General features: G+C 37.2%; 1 protein-coding gene across 9 annotated transcripts in view; it reads left to right on the top strand.

The window, feature by feature from the left end:
- KIAA1328 (KIAA1328 ortholog) overlaps positions 1 to 23083 on the top strand; it is a 429714-nt gene that overhangs the window by 264443 nt on the left and 142188 nt on the right. For all 9 annotated transcript variants that reach the window (XM_042239367.2, XM_027960769.3, XM_060405327.1 and 6 more), the window contains one exon: positions 1601 to 1708. In XM_042239367.2, the coding sequence (XP_042095301.1) occupies positions 1601 to 1708 (108 nt within the window). The remainder of the gene's footprint in view (positions 1 to 1600; positions 1709 to 23083) is intronic.

The following is a 23083-nucleotide window of genomic DNA, read 5'->3' as shown; positions in this document are numbered from 1 at the left end:
AGGTGGCCAAAGTATTGGAGTTTCAGCTTTAGCATCAGTCTTTCCAATGAATACTCAGGATTGATTTCCTTTAGGATGGACTGGTTTGATCTCCTTGCAGTCCAAGCGACTATAAAATTTTCTCCAACACCACAGTTCAAAAGCATCAGTTCTTCAGCACTCAGCTTTCTTTATAGCCCACCTCACATCCATACATGACTATTGGAAAAACCATAGCTTTGACTAGATGGCCTCTTGTCGACAAAATAATGTGCATTAACAATTTCTTTTTACTAATATTTTGTTGAGAATATTTACATCAGTATTTCTGAGGTCTGTAGTTTTATTTTTTCATACTTTGTTTGTCTGGTTTTGGTATCAAAGTAATGTTCTTGTTGTTCAGTCGTGACTATTTGCAACCCCGTGGACTATAGCATGCCAGGCTTCCCTGTCCTTCACCAGCTCCCAAAGCTTGTTCAAATTCATGTCCATTGGGTCAGTGATGGCATCCAACCATCTCGTCCTCCGTCATCCCCTTCTCCTCTTGCCTTCAATCTTTCCCAGCATCAGGGTCTTTTCCAATGAGTCAACTCATTGTCATCTGTCAACACACAAAGATATTACATAATTATTGACTGTATTCCCCACACTGTACATTTCAAAGCCATGAGTCATTTATTCTGCAACTGGAAATTTCTGCCTCAGTCTCCCACACCTGTTTCTCACCTCCCATGACCTTTTCTCCTCTGTTTCTTCTCTATATCTATGACTCTGTTTCTGTTTAGTTATGTTTGTTCTTTTGTTGTTTAGTGAAGTCATACAGTATTTATCTTTCTCTGTGTGGCCTATTTCCCTTAGCATAATACTCTCCAAGTCCATCCATGTTGTTACAGACGGCAGATTTTATTCCTTTTATGGCTGATACTCTGTTGTATACATATACTGCATCTTCTTTATCCATTCACCTGTTGATGGACACTTATGTTGCTTCCGTATCTTGGCTATTCGAGTAAATAATGCTGCAGTGAAAACAGGGATGCATATATCTTTTCTAATTAGTGTTTTTGGTTTCTTCAGATAAATACCAGGAATGGGATTGCTAGATCATATAGTAGTTCTATTTTTAATTAATTGAGGAATCTCTTGATTTATTGAAGAGTCTCTATACTGTTTTCCATAGCAGCTGCACCATTTACTTTCCCTGCAGCAGTGCAGGGAAGTATTCCCTTTTCTTCACATCCTCAGCAGCACTTGTTTTCTTTTTCATAATAGCCCTTCTGACAGGTGTGAGGTGATATCTCAGTGTGGTTTTATTTTCATTTCCCTAGTGATTAGTGATGTTAAGCATCTTTCATGTGCCATCTGTATGTGTTCTTTGAACAAATGTCTATTCAGATCCTCTGCTGATTTTTTTTTAACCTGGTGGTTTGGTGTTTTATTGCAGAATTGTATGCTTGTACTGTTTTGATGACTATAGCTTATAATAGAGTTTGAATCAGAAAATGTAATGCTCCCATCTTTGTTCTTCTTTCTCAAGGTTTAGCTATTCAGGCTCTTTTGTGGGTCCATACAGATTTTAAGATTGTTTGGTCTATTTCTACATCTAAATTTATTTTTACAGGTTAAGGACTCAAGCTGTATTTAAGTCAAGAGAACTGGTTGCTAATAAAGAGATTACTAAACCTCGAGAGCTCAGTCTGGATGTGAATGGGAGTGCCTCTGGAACAAGGTAAATTTGAGCGGTTGGTGAAGGTACAGTATATAGGACACAGATCTTAAGGATATGCTTGGTATATGTTTATAGCTTCATACTGGTAAACCTAGTTTTCTGATCATATGTATAAATATATTCATATTATAAAACTTTGAAAAATATTGATAAGTGTAAAGAAGAAAATAAAAATCTTTGATAATCCTTCCATTCAGAGATAGTCCTTTGGACTCTTTTTCCCATTCTGTCTCTCTTATAATATTATTTTCTATATTACAGTAGGGATTATGCTTATACCAAATTTATTTTTTGCTTTTTTCAGTGTATCATAATTTCTGATGTCCTTTTTAATGAAAAACTTAATGTTAATTCATTTAACAAATATTTATTGTGTGATAGCTATTACTCAGTATTTATTAATTAACCTGTTATTAGAGAATACAAGGTTTTAGATCTCAAAGAGCTGGACATGACTGAGTGACTTTTGCTTTCACTTTCATTATAGATTATGCTTTGAAGAAAATTTCTGTAAATACATTTCTTACTTTATCTCCACCTATTTCCTGGGCATAGATTTCTGTAAGCAGAACTACTAGCTTAAAGTACATGTGAATCCTTTTTAAATTCATGATTCACATTGCCAAATGGCTTTTCATAAAAATTAAATCAACTCAAACTCCCAAACCAGTGTTTAAGAATGCTATTTTCATGAAACTTATTATAAAGAATTTTTGGCCAGTATTTTTTCACATACATTTTTTTCCTTATTCTCTTTATCCTCTCCTTTTGGAACTCTGTTTACATGTATATTACTGTAGATCTTTACTCTGCTAACTTTTGAAAACCTATTTTTCTTTATTCATATTGAATAATTTCTATTGATCTATCCTCAAATTCATCACGTCTTTCGTTGTTTCTAATTTGCTTATAAGCCCATACAGAGATTTTTTTTTTTTTTTAATTTCGGATACTGGATTTTTTGGGTTTAGAATTTCCATTTGAATGTTTGTTATACTTTCTGTTTCTGTGTTGAATTTTTCTATTTTATTCATTACAAGTGTATTTTTTCCTTAAACTCTTTGTCTGCTAATTTTAACACCTGGTTCATCTTGAGGTTTGTCTCCACTGATTGAATTTTCTTTGAGTTGGTCATGTTTTCCAGTTTCTTTATATGTTTAGTAATTTTGAATCATTTCCTGGTCATTGTGAATAACTCTAGAATTCAGTTATACAGGCATATCTTATTTTATTATGCTTCACTTTATCGTGCTTCACAAATAATTTTATATTTTACAAATTGAAGGCTTTTGGCAATCTTGCCTCAAGCAAGTCTTTCAGCACCATTTTTCCAACAGCTTTGGTCACTTTGTGTCTCTGTGTTACATTTTGCTAATTCTGACAATGTTGCTAACATTATTGCTGTTGTTGCTAGTAGTAGTAGTATATTTGTTACAGTGCTCGGTGATCTTAGATTTTACTATTGCGAAAGGATTATGACTTGCTGAAAGCTCAGATGATGATTAACTAGCATCTTTTTAGCTATAAAGTACTTTTTAATTAAAGCTTTTCATTTTTTTAGACATATGCTATTGCACATTTAATAGACTACAGTAGAATGTAACCGTAATTTTTATATGTACCAAGAAACCAAAATATTTGTCTGACTCCCTTTTTTGCAATATTCACTTTATTGTGGTGGTCAGGAACCAAAACTGCAATGTCTTCAAGGTATGCCTGTATTTATCTGAACAATGCTAATATTCTGTGTACATGTGGGCAGTTAATTTAACTGAACTCCAATCCAAATCCTGTGTCCCTGGAGTAATTGGTGATGATAATCACTGTTGAGTTATTTTAACTTTAATTGCGATGCTTGAGTCTGCCCTGATCATGGGCTTCCCTCAGAGCCTGCAATGTGGGAGACCTGGGTTCGATCCCTGGTTGGGAGGATCCCCTGGAGAAGGGTGTAGCTACACACCCCAGTATTCTGGCCTGGAAAATTCCATGGTCTGTATAGTCCATGGGGTCGTAAAGAGCTGGACAAGACTGAGAGACTTTCACCTTCATTTTTCAGGATGCTTGAGTCTGCCCTGATCATGTGTAAGTTTAGGGGTCAGCTTGACCTGGCAAGATTGTTACATAGAATTTAAGGCTTTCCTATTTCTCTCCTCTCCAAGATTTTTCACTTTTTAGCTCCTTTCATCAGCCTATATTCTGTCTTCTCATTCTTTAGGCCTGCTTTCAGCTAAAAACCATTAAAAAAATTGGGAACTCACCCAGTGCCACTGTTTTCTTTCAAGTGCTGATCCTCTAGCAGTTTCTTTCTGCTGTTGGCCACACCGCTTTTCAGTGTGTTCAAGTTAAATTTTTTCCTCCAAGAGTTTATAGTTGTTACATATAGGAGATTTGGCCCTGTAGAAGCTCCTTAACCATTATCAGGAACAGAACCCAAGAATTCTTGTTTTTGCACATTTTGCTATAATTAATTTTTTCAGCTGTGGTAAAATACACATAAAATTTACCATCTCACCCATTTTATAGTTTACTGTTAAATAATAGTAAACATATTTACAGTGTTGTGAAGCCAGTCTCCAGAACTCTCTTATGCTGCAAAACTGAAATTCTGTGACCATTAATAACTACTCTTAATTTCCTCTTATACCCAGGCCCTGGCAACCGCCATTTTCTTTTCTGTTTCTACGTGCCTCATATAAGTAGAATCATGCAGTATTTTTGTTGCTTATAATTTATCATTTTTATTGAAGTGTAGTTGATTTATGTTATATTAGTGTCAGGTATACAGCAAAGGGATTCAGATATATGTATATATATATATATTATATTTTTCAGATTCTTTTTGTGTGTAGGTTATTACAAAATATCAATTATAGTTCCCTGTGCTATGCAGTAATAGGTCCTTGTTTCATTTATATATATTATTGTGTATATGTGACTCCCAAATTTCTAATTTATCTCTCCTCAGCACCTTTCCCCTTTGGTAATCATAAGTTTGTTTTCTACGTCTGTGATTCTATTTCTGTTTTGTAAATAAGTTCATTTGTATCATTTTTTTAGATTCCATATGGAAGTAATGCCATAGGACATTTGTTCCTCTCTGACTTTCTTCACTCAGCCTGATACTCTCCAGGTCCATCAGTGTGGTTGCTGGCATTATTTTATTCTTTTTTATGGCTGAGTAATACTCTGGTGTGTCTGTGTGTGTGTGTGAGAGAGTGTGACTGTGATGTGGTGTATACTAGACATCTTTATCCATTCATCTGTCAATGGGCATTTAGATTGCTTCCCTGTCTTGGCCATTGTCAATAGTGCTGCAGGGAATGTTGGGGTACATGTATCCTTTCTTTTCTGTACTGTTAAAATCACTTTTAACTTTCAAAATTTTCATTGGAGTATAGTTGGTTTACAATATTGTGATAGTTTTGGGTGTACAGCAAAGTAAATCAATTATACATATGCAGATATCCCATATAGGCCACTGCAGAGTGTTGTTGACTGGAGTTCCCTGCGCTGTACAGTAGGTCCTTATTAGTTACGTATTTTATATACAGTAGGTGTGTATATGTCAATCCCAATCTCCCAATTTCTCCCTCCCTCCTCTTACCCACTGATAACCATAAGTTTGTTTTCTACATCTGTCACTCTATTTCTGTTTTGTAGATAAGTTCATTTATACCCTTTTTGTAGATTCCACCTATAAGTGATATCATGTGCTATTTGTCTTTTTTTTTTTGCCTGACTTACTTCACTCAGTACAACAATCTCTAGGTGCATCCATGTTACTGCAAATGGCATTATTTTGTCATTTTTATGCTGAGTAATATTTTATTGTATATATGTATCATGTCATCTTTATCCATTTCTCTGTTGATGGACATTTAGGTTGCTTCCAAGTCCTAGCTATTGTAAATAGAGTGTTGCGATGAACATTAGGGTGCATGTATTGTTTTGAATTACGGTTTTCTCTGGGTGTGTGCCCAGGAGTGGGATGGATTGCTGGGTCCTATAGCTCTCTTTATATATATATATATATATATATATATATATATATATATAGAGAGAGAGAGAGAGAGAGAGAGAGAGAGAGAGAGAGAAAGAGAGTCATCTTTATTAAAATTCATGATTACATTAGAAACTGACATGGATTTCTTTAAGACATGCAGATTCTCACGGGCACCTGCTTTCCACTTTTGAGCATGATAAAGAGGTCAATATCTTAATGTTATTATATCAACTTTTTACCAGATAGGAAACCTGAAAAGGTCTCTTGGGCCTTCCAGGTCACTATACTCTGTACAGACCTGGCCATATAGTCTCTTGAATTTACAATTTGAAATTTGCAATTTCTTATAAATTCAATAGGTTCCTGGGCAACAGAACACTGTAACTCTGCTGGTTTTTAAGGTGCAGTTCCAAGGTTAAATATTGTACCTATACATTTCCAAATCACCCAGGCTTATCTTTCCCGTAATGTATTGCTCATTTTACTTAGTGTTTTAGATGGTAAAGAATCTACCTGCAAGGCAAGAGTTTCTAGGTTCAATCCCTGGATCAGGAGAGTCCCCATGGAGAGGGAATAGCTTCTACTCCAGTACTCTTGCCTGGGGAATTCCATAGATAGAGAAGCCTGGCAGGCTACATACAGTCCATGGGTGTCCCAAAATTTTCACTCAAGTAATCTCCCTGTCAAAGAAAGACCCCAAAGCATTGCCAGCTACAAAGTTAAGTGAGGCTCCTCTTCTCTTCCCAGATCAAGTTGTATGTGGAATCCCAAACAGAATGCTAGTTCCAAGTGCACAGGCCAGTAGTCTCTCCCGAAAAGCTCTTTTTAGTTTTTGAAGAACCTCCATACTGTTCTCCATAGTGACTGTAGCCATTTGCATTTCCACCAACAGTGTAGGAGGCTTCCCTTTTTTCCACACCTTCTCCAGTATTCATTATTCGTAGACTTATTGATAATGGCTGTTCTGACCTGTGTGAGGTGGCGCTTCAGTGTAGTCTTGATCTGCATTTCTCTACCAGTTAGCAGCGTCCAGCATCTTTTCATGTTCAGTTTGGCCATCTATATGTCTGCTTTGTTGTTGTTTAGTCGCTAAGTTGTGTCTGACTCTTTGCGACCCCATGGCTGAGCCCATCAGACTCTTCTGTTCATGGGATTTCCCAGACAAGAATACCGGAGTGGGTTCCATTTCCTTCTCCAGGTGGTCTTCCTGACGTGAGGATTGAACCTGCAACTCCTGTTTGGCAGTCAAGTTCTTTACTTCTGAGCTACCTGGAAAGTCTGTATATAGTCTTCTTTAGAGAAATGTCTATTTATATCGTCTGACCATTTGTTTATTGGGTTCATTTTTGATATTGAGGTGTATGAGTTTATATAATTTGGAGATTTATCCCTTGTCAGTTGCTTGCAGATATTTTCTCCCATCCTGTATGTTGTCTTTTATGATTTCCTTTGCTGTCCAAAAGCTTTTGGGTTTAATTAAGTCCCATTTGTTTATTTTCATTTTTATTTTCATTACTTTAGGAGAGCGACCCAAAAAGATATTGCTATAATCTATATCAGAGCATGTTCTGCCTATGTTTTCCTCTAAGAGTTTATCGTGTCCTGCCTTGCACTGGCACCCCACTCCAATACTCTTGCCTGGAAAATCCCATGGATGGAGGAGCCTGGCGGGCTACAGTCCATGGGGTCACTGAGAGTTGGACACAACTCAGTGACTTCACTTTCACTTTTCACTGAAGGAAATGGCAACCCACTCCAGTATTCTTGCCTGGAGAATCCCAGGGACTGCAGGGCCTGGTGGGCTATGGGATCGCACAGAGTCGGACACGACTGAAGTGACTTAGCAGCAGCAGCCTTGCACTTACTTATACCATTGTATATGCTTGTCTCCTTTGTCACAGATTAGTTCATCCTAGGTGCATGGGTTTATTTCTGGGCATTCTATCCTGTTCCGTTGATCTATATTACTGTTTTTGTGCCAGTACCAAGCGGTCTTGGTTACTGTAGCTTTGTAGTATAGTCTGAAACCCTGCAGTCTGATTCCTCCAGCTCCATTGTTCTTTCTCAAGGTTGCTTTGGCTATTTGGGGTCTTTTGTGTTTCCATACAAATTATGAAATTTTTTGTTCTAGTTCTCTGAAAATTGTCATTGGTAATTTAACAACAATTGCATTGAATCTTAGATTGCGTTGAGCAGGATAGTCACTTTAATGATCCCGAGTCTTCCAACCAAGAGCATTTTATATCTTTCCATCTGTTTTGTCATCTTTGATTTCTTTCATAGGCATCTTACAGTTTTTAGAGTACAGGTCTTTTGTTTCCTTAAAGTGAAAGTGAAAGTGAAGTCGTGTCCGACTCTTTGTGATCCCATGGACAGTAGCCTACCAGGTTCTACTGTCCATGGGATTTTCCGGGCAAGAATACTGGAGTGGGTTGCCATTTCCTTCTCCAGGAGATCTTCCCGACCCAGGGATTGAACCCAGGTCTCCCACATTGTAGGCAGACGCTTTACCGTCTGAGCCACCAGGGAAGTGAACTTTGTTTTCTTAAGTAGGTTTATTTTCAGGTATTTTATCTTTTTTGATGTGATGGGAAATGAAATCATTTCCTTAATTTCCCTTTCTGGCCTTTCACATGTAGAAATGCTACATGTTTTTGTATATTAATTTTTTATCCTATATCTTTACCAAATTCATTGATGAGCTCTAGTAGCCAGCTTGTTGGAAAAAGATTCTGATGTGGGGAAAAACTGAAGGCAAAAGGAGAAGGGGGCAGCAGAAGATGAGATGGTTAGATAGCATCACTGACTAAATGGACATGAACTTGAGCAAACTCCAGGAGAAAGTGAAGGACAGGGAAGCCTGACATGTTGCAGTCCTTGGGGTTGCAAAGAGTTGGACACGACTTGGCAACTGAACAGCAACAGCAGCAGTTTTCTGGTAACGTCTTCTCTGATTGCTGTGGCTAGGACTTGGAAAACTATGTTGAATAAAAGTGGTGAGAGTGGAGATCTTTGTCTTTTTCCTGATCTTGGGGAAAGTGCTTTCAGCTTTTCATCGTTGAGTATGATGTTGGCTGTAGGTTCTATTATGGCTTCTGTTATGTTGAGATAGATTCCCAATATTTGTCTTTTTGTGGCTTGCCAAAGTTTAATTTTATTACTATTGAAATCAAGCACGTACATAATTTAAAAAGTCAATTGTTTAAGAAGGCTTGTGCAAAAATAGTGGGGTGCTCTACTACTCCTTTTTAATCTCAATTTCCACTCATTAGAGATAAAATTTTTCACTGCTTTGTATGTTTTTTTAATCTATTTATTCTAGTATTTATATCCGTATTTTAAAATATCAGACTTAAGCAGGCATTAAGTATTGACTTTCTGCTATGAAAGATGAATTAGTTAGCTCTCACAGGTAACGATCTACATGCTGTCTCCCTCTTTTTTTCTTTTTCCCTCCCTTGTTCTTGTCTCTCCTTCACTCTCTTCCCCTTCCTCTCTCCTGCTTACATACGTACCCACACACATACTATTTCTTTTGTCTACTCAGTATAGCTATATCACAGTTTGTTTGCAATAAAATTATAGATATTTTCTATATACCTGAGCCAGCTACTTTACAGTTATTAAATTTAATTTTTAGATAATTGTTTTTTCCAGAGTTTAGAAATGCTTTAATTTTCCCCATTCATTTATTAGTTCACTGAAATATTCATAATGTTTCTCACTATATTCTAGGTACTTTCGAGACTTTGGGATAATATATCAGTAAACAAAACACCAAAATTTCTGGCCTTAGAAGTGTCATGTCTTTCCATTCCCAAATTCACCCGAAAGTATAATTATCTGAACATGTTCAGATATATCAGTTATTCTATCATATCTCTTTATTTTTTTTAATATTTCCTCTTGGGGCCTTCCATAGTTCTGCTCTATTCTGAACTGGTTTTTCTCTAAGCTTGCTATTTAGAGATTTCATCCTGAAGTTTTCCTTATCCATCATCCTGGAAGTTTTCTTTATTGTTCTGTGCTATATTCCTCTTTTGCTGGTTCACATGTCCACTTTTTGGTTTATACTCGTCTTCCTTAATCATGTCCTTCAATAGCTGACAAGGAGTACAGTTCAGTTTGGTTCAGCTCAGAGGCAACAATTTTTTGAGACTTTATACCTCTAGAAAATGCTTTACATCTTTCTTCACATTTAATGTATAGTTTTAGCTGCATGCAATTAATGTTCCTCCGAGGAGATTGAAGGTTATATTCTATTATCTTCTATTTTCTAGTATTACCATTAAGAGTTTGGTGCAGTTTGATTCTTTATCCTTTTTATGTGACCTATTCTCCACTGTTCTCCATGGACACTATTAAAGTCTTATCTTTCTTTGCATTTTTCTAAAAATTAATGCTGATGTGTGTCAGGTGGGCCCTCTGTCATTTGTTGCACTATTAGCCAGATGTTGACTCTCTTGGAATTGCTTGTTTTCTTTTTTTCTCTTGTCTTTCATATCTATGTTCTTTTTTATACTTTCTAAAAGACTTCTTGAAGTTTATTTTTTAATCTTTCTGTTAAATTTTCTGTACTATTATTTCCAAGAACATTTTATTATCTAAATTTAAAGACAAATAAAACACATGCATCTTGCAGGGTTTTTTCTTATCTCTGAGGGTTTTATTACCTCTTAAACTTTCTTATTCTTCTAAAGCTCATTGTGTCTGTTTTAAACAAGTTCAGGTTTCCTTTTTCTGCGTGTGTCTGATGATCCATTTATATTTGCAAACAAAACAGTGAAAAGCTATTGAAAGTTCTCAGTATATATAAGCAGGGCTTGTCAACTGATGGACTTCAAGCCAGCTTAAAACTCAGCGTTTAAAAAACTAAGATCATAGCATCCAATCCCATCACTTCATGGCAAATAGAGAAAAAGTGGAAAAAGTGACAGATGTTATTTTCTTGGGCTCTGAAATCAATGCACATAGTGACTGCACCCATTAAATTAAAAGATGCTTACTCCTTGGAAGAAAAGTTATGACAAACATAGACAACATATTAAAAAATAAAGGCATCATTTTGTCGACAGAGGTCCCAATAGTCAAAGCTGTGGTTTTTCCAGTAGTCACGTACAGATGTGAGAGTTGGACCATGATGAAGGCTAAGTAACGAAGAATTGATGGTTTCGAACTGAGAGTTCCTTGGACAGCAAGGAGATCAAACCAGTCAATCCTAAAGGATACCAACCCTGAATATTCACTGAAAGGACTGATGTTGAAGCTCCAGTACTTTGGCCACCTGATGTGAAGAGCCAACTCGTTGGAAAAGACCCTGATGCTGGGAAAGATTCGAGGGCAGGAGGAGAAATGGGCAACAGAGGATGAGATGGTTGGATGGCATCACCAACTCAATGGATGTGAGTTTGAGCAAACTCTGGGAGATACTGAAGGACAGGGAAACCTTGCAGGCTGCAGTCCATGGGGTCACAAAGAGTGGACATGACTTAGCAACCGAACCTCAACAACAACAACCATTTAGCCAGCAAATATTTCAGTTTTGATTTTTCCAATTTTTCAAGTTTTTATTTCAAATTGAACTTACATGTCTGATTTCTGGGCTTTTAAAATATTGCAACATCTCTTTATTTGTTGTCCTTTCCTCTTTATTTACCTGTAACCTCATTATTTTGTGTCTTTTTTTTTTTTGTCCTTTTACAATTATTTGAGAAATGTCAGAAAAGAGTAGAGGTTTATTTTCAGTCAACCATGTAAATTGGCTCTCCAATGGTGATTTGTATAGTTAAGGAATATTTGGGAGTTTAATATAAAGATGGAATCCTACTGTAATTTTCAATTATTTAGTATTCAATTAAGATGAATGTTTTTCTACATATTTATTAACACTTTGTGTTCCTTTGTAGAATTTTCATTTCCTGACTATATCCATATTTTCTGTGTAGGGGTTTTATATTTCTTCTTTAGTTAATGTGTAAGAACTTATTATATTTGTTTTTAACTTAAAATAATTCCTTACTTATTCTTAGTGCTACTTGTGTTTACCTATATTCTTCATATATTTACTTACTTGCTGTGGTAGGGAAAATATTTAAAATGCTGGTAAGTCAAAAGAAAATAAAACATACCCATGATATCATCTAGAGGTAATCCTAGTATGTAGCTTCTAGGTATTATTTTTTTAAAGTATGTGAAGCGTGCTTATATTATACATTTTGTCTTATAATTCACCTTATTTTTAGTTAAATGTTATCTAAATTTCAAAAGAACAGTGCTTTTTCTATAAAAAGTAAAACATCCAAAGACACATTAAGAAAAAAGCAGTCATCTTTCATTCACTATCCTGTTCCCTATCCTGATTGTCCTGGTAGAATTAGTCTTGGCACTCTAGTGTTTATTGTTCTATACCTTTTTTATGCTTGCATGTATTAATATGTGTGCTGTGCTAAAAGTCATTTCAGCCATGTCTGACTTTTTGTGACCCTTGGAACTGCAGCCTGCCAAGCTCCTCTGTCCATGGGATTCTCCAGGCAACAATACTGCAGTAGTTTGCCTGTACTCTCCTCCAGGGGATCTTCCCAACCTGGGAATCGAACCCGCATCTCTTATGTCTCCTACATTGGCAGACAAGTTCTTTACCACTGGCACCACCTGGGAAGTCTGTTTGAATATATACAGCATCTATGTACATTGAGATCAAACTGAACTCATTAATCTTTTAAAATTTCATTTAATGATGCTTTAATGGACATTTGTCAGGTTCTTAGAGTTTTTGTAAAACTGTGATAAGCAGAATAATTGTCCTCCAAAAACATCTGTGTTCTAATCCCTGGAAGCTCTGAATATATTACCCCTACATGGCAAAGGGACTTTGCAGGTATGATGGATGGGATAGACCTTAAAAGATGAAGATTATCCTGGGTTATCTGGATAGGCTGCTCATTCTAATCACATGAGTTCTGAAAAATAAAGAACCTTTCCTTACTGTGTCAGAGAGATAAGATAAAAGGAAGAGAGATTTGAAGCTTGAGAATGACTCAGCCTGCCCTTGTTGGCTCCGAAGATGGAGGAGCGCTGTGTGACCAGCCAAGGATTGCAAGGACCAGCCAAGGAAGCTTGGAACAGTCCTCATCTGATGACCCACAAGGAAATAGGGATCTCAGTCCTCAAACTACAAAGAACAAGATTCTGCCAGAAACCTGAGTGAGCAAGGAAATAGATCCTCCCCTACAACCTGCAGAAAGGAACATAACCCTGTTGACACCTCAGTGTTAGCCCATGAGACCTGTGTCACACAGGACCGTCTGTAGTCAGACCTACAGAATTATAGAATAATACATTTGTATTGATTGAGTCAGTAAACTTGTAGCTTGTTATAGTGGTAAGAGAAAGCTAATACAAATCCTAACTTATTTCCTATAAATGGGTAATAGTTCATGACTTCTATATACACTGTAACTTATTCAGCACTTCTATTGTTGAACATTCAAATTGTTTCAAATTCTTTACCACTGCACAGAGTGCTATAATAAGCATGGTGGTACTAACACTCTGTGTTCTGGTCCTTTTATTTTCTTAGGGTAAATTTCCAAAAACAAAATTGCTAGGTCAAAGTCTATTGTTACATAAGTGTATTTTATATAATGTACAATTATAAATTATAATAATCCATGCTAACTAAGATCACAGCATTCAGTCTCATCACTTCATGCCAATAGATAGGGAAACAATGGAAATAGTGACAGACTTTATTTTCTTGGGCTCCAAAATCATTGCAGATGGTAACTGCAGCCATGAAATTAAAAGATGCTTGCTCCTTGGAAGAAAACCTATGATAAACCTAGACAGCATATTAAAAAGCAGAGATTATTCTGCTGACAAGGTTCATATAGTCAAAGCTATAGTTTTTCCAATAGTCACATATGGATGTGACAGTTGAACCATCAGTTCAGTTTAGTTGCTCAGTCATGTCTGACTCTTTGCGACCCCATGAATCACAGCACGCCAGGCCTCCCTGTCCATCACCATCACCCGGAGTTCACTCACACTCACGTCCATCGAGTCGGTGATGCCATCCAGCCATCTCATCCTCTGTCGTCCCCTTTTCCGCCTGCCCCCAATCCCTCCCAGCATCAGAGTCTTTTCCAACGAGTCAACTCTTCACATGAGGCGGCCAAAGTACTGGAGTTTCAGCTTTAGCATTATTCCTTCCAAAGAAAGCCCAGGGCTGATCTCCTTCAGAATGGACTGGTTGGATCTCCTTGCAGTCCAAGGGACTCTCAAGAGTCTTCTCCAACACCACAGTTCAAAAGCATCGATTCTTCGGTGCTCAGCTTTCTTCACAGTCCAACTCTCACATCCATACATGACTACTGGAAAAACCATAGCCTTGACTAGACGGACCTCTGTTGGTGAAGTAATGTCTCTGCTTTTCAATATGCTATCTAGGTTGGTCATAACTTTTCTTTCAAGGAGTAAGAGTCTTTTAATTTCATGGCTGCAGTCACCATCTGCAGTGATTTTGGAGTCCAAAAATTAAAGTCTGACACTGTTTCCACTGTTTAACCATAATGAAGGCTAAACACCAAAGAACTGATGCTTTTGAACTGTGGTGTTGGAGAGGACTCTTGAGAGTCCCTTGGGCTGAAAGCAGATCAAACCAGTCAATCCTAAAGGAAGTCAATCTTGAATATTCATTGGAAGGACTGACGCTGAAGCTGAAGCTCCAGTATTTTGCCCACCTAATGTGAAGAACGGCCTCATTGAAAAAGGCCCTGATTCTGGGAAAGATAGAAGACAGGAGGAGAAGGGGCGATAGAGGATGAAATGGTTGGATGGCATCAACCAACTTGATAGACATGAATTTGAGCAAGCTCCGGGTGAAGGACAGGGACGTCTGGCATGCTGCAGTCCATGGGACTGCAAAGATTTGGACACAACTGAGCTACTAAACAGCAAATGCCAGCTTTGTTTTTTTAGGAGGTTGTAGCAGTTGATACTCACACTTGCAATTTATGAAAGTTTCCATTACTGCTGTTTAGGTAGGTGTAGTGAATGCTTTGGAAACTAGTGCTTCAATCTAAGAAATTGGCATGTTTTAAAGTTTAGATGTATCTGGGCATGCATGTCCTATATTCAAGTAATTATGACAAAAATAAGGTAAGACTAAACACTGCTTCTAAAAAAAATCTTTCCTAATATGCCTTTGATAAGACCATAGGTATTTTAAGATGTTAATACACCGCCTAAAAATTTGAAGAAACTCTGGCAATGGTTTCAGAAGTCTGACTGTCATTGGAAAACTAAGAATTCTCACTCAACAGCCCTAAAATTAATAAAGTAATGCTCACAATTCTCCAAGCCAGGCTTCAGCAATACGTGAACCGTGAACTTCCAGATGTTCAAGCTGGTTTTAGAAAAGGCAGAGGAACCAGAGATCAAATTGCCAACATCCGCTGGATCATGGAAAAAGCAAGAGAGTTCCAGAAAAACGTCTATTTCTGCTTTATTGACTATGCCAAAGCCTTTGACTATGTGGATCACAATAAACTGTGGAAAATTCTGAAAGAGATGGGAATACCAGACCACCTGACCTGCCTCTTGAGAAACCTGTATGCAGGTCAGGAAGCAACAGAACTGGACATGGAACAACAGACTGGTTCCAAATAGGAAAAGGAGTACATCAAGGCTGTATATTGTCACTCTGCTTATTTAACTTCTATGCAGAGTACATCATGAGAAACGCTGGGCTGGAAGAAGCACTAACTGGAATCAAGATTGCCAAGAGAAATATCAATAACCTCAGATATGCAAATGACACCACCCTTATGGCAGAAGGTGAAGAGGAACTCAAAAGCCTCTTGATGAAAGTGAAAGAGGAGAGTGAAAAAGTTGGCTTAAAGCTCAACATTCAGAAAATGAAGATCATAGCATCTGGTCCCATCACTTCATGAGAAATAAATGGGGAAACAGTGGAAATAGTATCAGACTTTATCTTGGGGGGCTCCAAAATCACTGCAGATGGTGACTGCAGCCATGAAATTAAAAGACGCTTACTCTTTGGAAGAAAAGTTATGACCAACCTAGATAGTATATTCAAAAGGAGAGACATTACTTTGCCAACAGAGGTCCGTCTAGTCAAGGCTATGGTTTTTCCAGTAGTCATGAATGGATGTGAGAGTTGGACTGTGAAGAAAGCAGAGCACCGAAGAATCGATGCTCTTGAACTGTGGTGTTGGAGAAGACTCTTGAGAGTCCCTTAGACTGCAAGGACATCCAACCAGTCCATTCTGAAGGAGATCAGCCCTGGGATTTCTTTGGAAGGAATGATGCTAAAGCTGAAACTCCAGTACTCTGGCCACCTCATGTGAAGAGTTGACTCATTGGAAAAGACTCTGATCCTTGGAGGGATTGGGGGCAGGAGGAGAAGGGGATGACAGAGGATGAGATGGCAGGATGGCATCGCTGACTCGATGGACATGAGTCTGAGTGAACTCCAGGAGTTGGTGATGGACAGGGAGGCCTAGTGTGCTGCGATTCATGGGGTCGCATAGAGTCAGACACGACTGAGTGACTGAACTGAACTGAACTGAATATGAGATTAAAAGAAGTATAGTCAATGAGTTCATTTGTCTCCTTGATTCACTTGGCTGTGGAAATGTTGTCTCCACTAGTCCAGAAAGAGTTGGAGGTAAATTAAGGGAGAATAACGTACACCCTTAGCCACCTTTCCATTAGATTGGTACAAAGGTAATTGTGGTTTCAGAGCATGAATTTTAAATTATTTTAACTACACTCAAACACATCTTTATTAATCAAAATACAAACCATTACAACCAATACAGTTTTCCCAACAAGAAATATGTTTGTTTATTTATGTAGTATAAAAATTCATCTTCAGGATTCAACAAACTCTTGGAAAGCATTTTCTGCCTCCTGCTGGTTGCAGAAGCAATTTGCCTGTGAAAAGTTGTCAAGATGCTTGACGAAGTGGTAGTCAGTTGGCAAGAGATCAGGTGAATATGGCAGATGAGGCAAAACTTTGTAGCCCAATTTGTTCGACTTTAAAGCATTGGTCATGTAACATGCTGTCATGGAGAAGAATTGGGCCCATTCTGTTGACCAATGCCAGCTGTAGTCATTGCAGTTTTCAGTTCATCTCATTGATTTGCTGAGCATTCTTCTTAGATGTAATGGTTTTGCCAGAATTCAAAAAAGCTGTAGTAGATCAGACAGGCAGCAGACCACCAAACAGTGACCATGACCTTTCTTTGGTGCAAGTTCAACTTTGGGAAGTGCTTTGGAGCTTCTTCTGGGTCCAACCACTGAACTGGTCGTTGCCAGTTGTTGTATCAAACACACTTAGCTTTGCACATCACAATCCAATCAAGAAATGATTCATTGTTGTTGTGTAAAATAAGAGAAGATGGAACTTCCAAACAACGATTTATTTTGATTTTTGGTCAGCTCATGAAGTACCCACTTATCAAGCTTTTTCACCTTTCCAATTTGCTTCAGATGCTGAATAACCATAGAATAGTTGACATTGACTTATTTGGCAACTTCTTGTGTGTATATAAGAGGATCAGCTTCAGTGATGCCTCAGTTGGTCATTGCAACTTCCAATGGCCAGCCACTACGCTCCTCATCTTCAAGATTCTTCTCTCCTTTGCAAAACTTCTTGAACCACCACTGCATTGTACATGTGTTAGCAGTTCCTGGGCCAAATACATTGTTGATGTTGCAAGTTGTCTCTGATGCTTTACAGCCCATTTTGAACTTGAATAAAAAAGTTGCTTGAATTTTCTTTTTGCTACATCATTTCTTTAATCTAAAATAAATATAAAATAAACAGCAAGTAATAAATCATTAGCAAAAAACATAAAGTGAGAAATGCACATTAAAATGATGTATAACATAACCACATTTATTTAAGAATGTAGTCCATTATCAAATGGCAAAGTTCAGCAATGTAAAACTGCAATTACCTTTGCACCAACCTAATAGAATGATTTAAACAAAAATGTCTGCTGACTTTAAAAATGTAATCAAGAAGTGTTATGGGAAATGACCTTCTTTCTACCTTGCAGGCTCTTTGATTTTGCCAGCAGAACTCCCTAGATAAAATTTAATTTTAAGCTGAATTTTCTTTATTTGCAAACTTAAATTATCTTAAGTATAAAAATATTCTGTGTATTTAAAGTATTAAACTTACTCAAGTGAGGCATTAAAAATTTGGAGCTAAAATAAATGAGATAATGAGAAAGTGAAAAACATATTTTTTATAATTAACAGCTCATTTTGAGTTAATTATATACCATTACCAAAGTGTAATTGCAATTTATTTTCTATTATCTGTGGAAAAAATCACAGTCAGGGGAGCTTACATTGCTGCTTTCCTGCATAAATGGTATAGAATGAGAATAAATAAACATGTGAGGACTTAATGATAAATAAGAGCAAATAGCAGAGCACAGCTGAGCTGAACCATTGGAAGATAACTATCACATGAAAGATGTTAATAACTTAAAAAGTCATAAGCAGTTCTGATTGCATATAGGTTCTCTGGTTTGATTTTAGTTTGCTTGATGTTTTTGTTGACTATGCAAAGATGATCCTTATAAATGAACTTTTTTTTGTAATTCTGCAGATTTCTAAAAATCTGACCATTTTTGTACATTCATATAATAGTAATTCAACAAAAAAAATATTAAATATCTGCTATTTTTTAAAATCTGACTTTGCTAAATACTGTAGGAAATATAAGAAGCCTCTAGTAGTAGAGTAAGGCAAATATGTAAATATTTATCATCTATAAAGAATCTCTGCTCAGTCACTCAGTCTTGTCTGACTCTTCATGGCCCCATGGACTATAGCCTGCCAGGCTCCTTTGTCCATGGAATTTTCCAGGCAAGAATACTGGACCAGGTTGCCATTTCCTACTAGAAGAGCTTTATAAAAGAAATACAAAGAAGTTAAGAAAAACGTTTTTGGAAGTGGTAATATTTAAGATAAGTGTTAAAATATAGGATAGAATTTTGGTAGGCTGTGGAATATCTATAGGTGTGTGTGTATGTTGTGTGTGTGTGTGTGTGTGTATGTATGCACGCATCCATGCGCATGTTGTTTCTGGGGGGAGAAGACAGGGAAAGAGTCTCAATGAAGGAAGTCACAAGTCGGACACAGCATCAAATATGCTTCAGTGTGACCTAAATATGCTTTAGGAGTTAGGGAAAGTGAAACAAATGTTTACATTAGTAACTTAGGTGAAAGGGTTTAAATATCAAACTGAAGAATTTGGACCTGTATGATTGGAATAATTTTAAAAATTAATGAAAAAGAACTGATTTTTTGACAAAAACAATAAAGCTGATTTTGAAGACCAGTGGAATAAGAATGAAGAATTCTAAGTTTTGTCTTTCCAGTAATTAACCATGTGACTTTAAAGACACATGCTGTGTGCCTCAACCTCCCTGCTTATGAATGAGAGTTAAACTTGATTTTTATTAAGAGTTTTTTCCATTTCTAACACTGCTGGGAAGAATGCAAATTGCCAGAGCCACTTTGGTGGTCAGTTTGGCAATGCCAGTTTACAGTTATTTTTAACTAGGAATGCTGATTGGCATAGCAATTCCCCTTCTGATTATCTTCCCCTACCTTCTAACTTTTCTTCATTTCTTTGCTCTTTGTAATTCATAGATAACCTTTTGGCCTAAAGAATTGCTTGTGCAAAAAGAGAGCGTTTCTCTGATTTCTCTTTCAAAACCCTTCAACAACATTACTGACTAACGTGGGTGGGAATCACTGTCGTCTTCCTTAGGCACATTAGAGAACATCAGTAAAACTGTAAAATAGGGCTCAGAGGTACTGCAGTATAAAGCAAAACTGATCTCAAAAAATATACAAGCAACTTCTGCAGCTCAACTCCAGAAAAATAAACGACCCTATCAAAAAATGGGCCAAAGAACTAAATAGACATTTCTCCAAAGAAGACATACGGATGGCTAACAAACACATGAAAAGATGCTCAACATCACTCATTATTAGAGAAATGCAAATCAAAACCACAATGAGGTACCACTTCACACCAGTCAGAATGGCTGCGATCCAAAAATCTGCAAGCAATAAATGCTGGAGAGGGTGTGGAGAAAAGGGAACCCTCCTACACTGTTGGTGGGAATGCAAACTAGTACAGCCACTATGGAGAACAGTGTGGAGATTCCTTAAAAACTTGCAAATAGAACTCCCTTATGACCCAGCAATCCCACTGCTGGGCATACACACCGAGGAAACCAGAATTGAAAGAGACACATGTACCCCAATGTTCATCGCAGTACTGTTTATAATAGCCAGGACATGGAAACAACCTAGATGTCCATCAGCAGATGAATGGATAAGAAAGCTGTGGTACATATACACAATGGAGTATTACTCAGCCGTTAAAAGAATTCATTTGAATCAGTTCTGATGAGATGGATGAAACTGGAGCCGATTATACAGAGTGAAGTAAGCCAGAAAGAAAAACACCAATACAGTATACTAACACATATATATGGAATTTAGGAAGATGGCAATGACGACCCTGTATGCAAGACAGGGAAAGAGACACAGATGTGTATAATGGACTTTTGGACTCAGAGGGAGAGGGAGAGGGTGGGATGATTTGGGAGAATGACATTCTAACATGTATAATATCATGTGAATTGAATCGCCAGTCTATGTCTGACGCAGGATGCAGCATGCTTGGGGCTGGTGCATGGGGATGACCCAGAACGATGTTATGGGGAGGGAGGTGGAGGGGGTTCATGTTTGGGAATGCATGTAAGAATTAAAGATTTTAAAATTTAAAAATAAAAAACTAAAAAAAAAAAAAAAAGCAAAACTGAAGTAAAGTGAGAAAAATTGTCCTATTAGTTGAATGTTCCACAGCTTCAAAAATAGAGAAATTTTCAGGGATTAGTGATCTTCCTATCCTCTTTCAATTTTTTTTTTTTTGAGCTATAAAATGAAAATCTGTTTCCTCTTCAGTACTTTCCTCTAGACCCACATTTTAATCTTTTAAGATCCTTTGCCTTTTTGATAAATGTAAAAATCATCACTTAAAATTACCATATAACCCAGCAGTTCCACTCCTGGGTAACATTCATTCACACAAAGACTTCTGTGTGACTGCTCAGGACAACATTATTCAGAATAGCCAACAAGTAAAAACAAGCTGAGTGTCCAGCAGCTGGTGAACAGGCCAACAAATGTCATGGATCCATTCAATGTAATATTTGGCAGTAAAAAAGGGACAAAGTACTGTTACACTCTACAGCAAGGATGAACCTTGCAAACGTTAACTGCAAGAAGGCTGTCACAGAGACCACAGATTGTGTCTTTCTGTTTATACAAAATGTCCAGAAAAGGCAAATCTATACATAAAGAATATGAATTAGTGATTACCTAGTATGGGTGGTGGGAATGGGGATGAACAGCAAAAACCATGAGGTTTCTTTCAGGGGTTTGGCGCTATTATAAAATTAGATTGTAGGGATGGTTGCACCTACTAATGCACCTACTAAACATACTAAGAAGTACTTTAAATGGGTGAAATTTTATAGTTTGTCTATCTCACTAGAACTTCAAAAAAGTGTCTTCTAGTATTTATGCAATACTCAAAGATAACTAAGAACAAAAGAAATTGTACAAAGCTTTGCTTGCTTTCATACTGCATCAGCCTTTCTCTCTTGTTCCTCAAGACTTCTCTTTCCATTTACCCCTTCCTACAGTTGGGAATTGTTTTTAAAACTTAATTCTCTAAGATGACATCCCATTCTGTATTTATAACAGATAAAATGATATGACAAGCAGGAGCAAATACTATTCAAATCCTATTTATGAGACGTATTCCTTGGTGAATGACAATTTTATTTTTAAAAACTGTATATAGCCAACAATTTTAGGCGATAAATTTGATCAATATATAACTTATTAAATCAAGTTTTCTTTTCCTTAATTTTAAGCATTATGGGGTGGAAGCGTGTCTTCAGTCTGCTGCCTATTCCGTCCATGCCTTACCATGTGTCTGAGGCTTACCATGACCTCACATAACCTTCAAAAGCTAACCTCTCACATTCCATACTAGGGCCCCTCCCTTCTCTTCCCTTGGTACAAACACAGGTTTTCAAAAGATAGCTAATAGATGGAAACATAAGTCTGCTTAGATTTCTCCCAAGCTGTTGTCTACACATGGCTTTGTTACCTTGCAGATTAATGGCACTCAAATATGAAAAGACAAACCTTTGCCCCTGTATATGGTATAACATAACAGTATTTGTTTCTTCATGTGTGGTATATACAGATTCTTGGCTCTGGATTATTTTTAGATCACATTTGTCATCTTTGTACATTTGTGGTATAAATATATTCTGAACTGGAAAGGCATAGATTTTTCAGTGTTAGATTATGGAGCTTCATAGCAGTTTCCCAAGGTCTGGTTTACTTGTACATGGTGGCAGAGGATGGAGAGCAACATCTATAGAAATTACAAAACTCTCCTAAAGAATATTGCCTCTACCACTGGTTAAATACAGGGAGCTGAATAATAAATTGCACAAATATTTATACTTCACCAGCTGCACAGAAATGAATAAAATGGTGATTTTTCATCTTTCACTCTAAGGTACTTACAGAAAGCTCTGTGAAAGTAATTTTCTCCCAGCCAACAACATTAGCAGGATTGGGAAGTTAGAAGTTTCAGTGCAGTTTGCTTTGACAACCTCATTCCCAGATTTGTTTGGAATAAGAGCTGTTTGATTTCTTTTTAGACAGTAACTGCCTATCCTGTTCCAATCTGAAACATATGGGTGCTTGTCACAATATGGAACAGAGGTGACATCTTGGAGAGTGAACATTGTTTCCCAGAAAAGAGAAAAGCAGTAGTCTTAGAGGTGCCAGTTGGTTTTAAAAAATCATTTATTTTTTAGCATTTTTTACAAACCCCATTAAATAGAGATTATATGAGGCCTACAACTGCAGATTTAATTATGTCAAATCTCTTATAGAATACAAATGACTGTTACTGGATCAGTTCAGTTGCTCAGTCATGTCCAACTTTTTGTGACCCCATGGACTACAGCATGCCAGGCCTCCCTGTCCATCACCAACTCCTGGAGCCTACTCAAACTCATGTCCATCAAGTCAGTGATGCCATCCAACCGTCTCTTCCTCTGTCTTCCCCTTCGCCTGCACTCAATATTACCCAGCATCAGGGTCTTTTCCAAGGAGTCAGTTCTTTGCATCAGGTAGCCAAAGTACTGGAGTTTCAGCTTCAGCATCAGTCCTTCCAGTGAATATTCAGGACTGATTTCCTTTAGGATGGACTGGTTGGA

Source organism: Ovis aries, chromosome 23 (genome assembly GCF_016772045.2).
Source record: "Ovis aries strain OAR_USU_Benz2616 breed Rambouillet chromosome 23, ARS-UI_Ramb_v3.0, whole genome shotgun sequence".
Classification (NCBI taxonomy): domain Eukaryota; kingdom Metazoa; phylum Chordata; class Mammalia; order Artiodactyla; family Bovidae; genus Ovis; species Ovis aries.
Note: the sequence above shows the minus strand (reverse complement) of the source record. Positions and strands in the feature narration are given on the sequence as shown.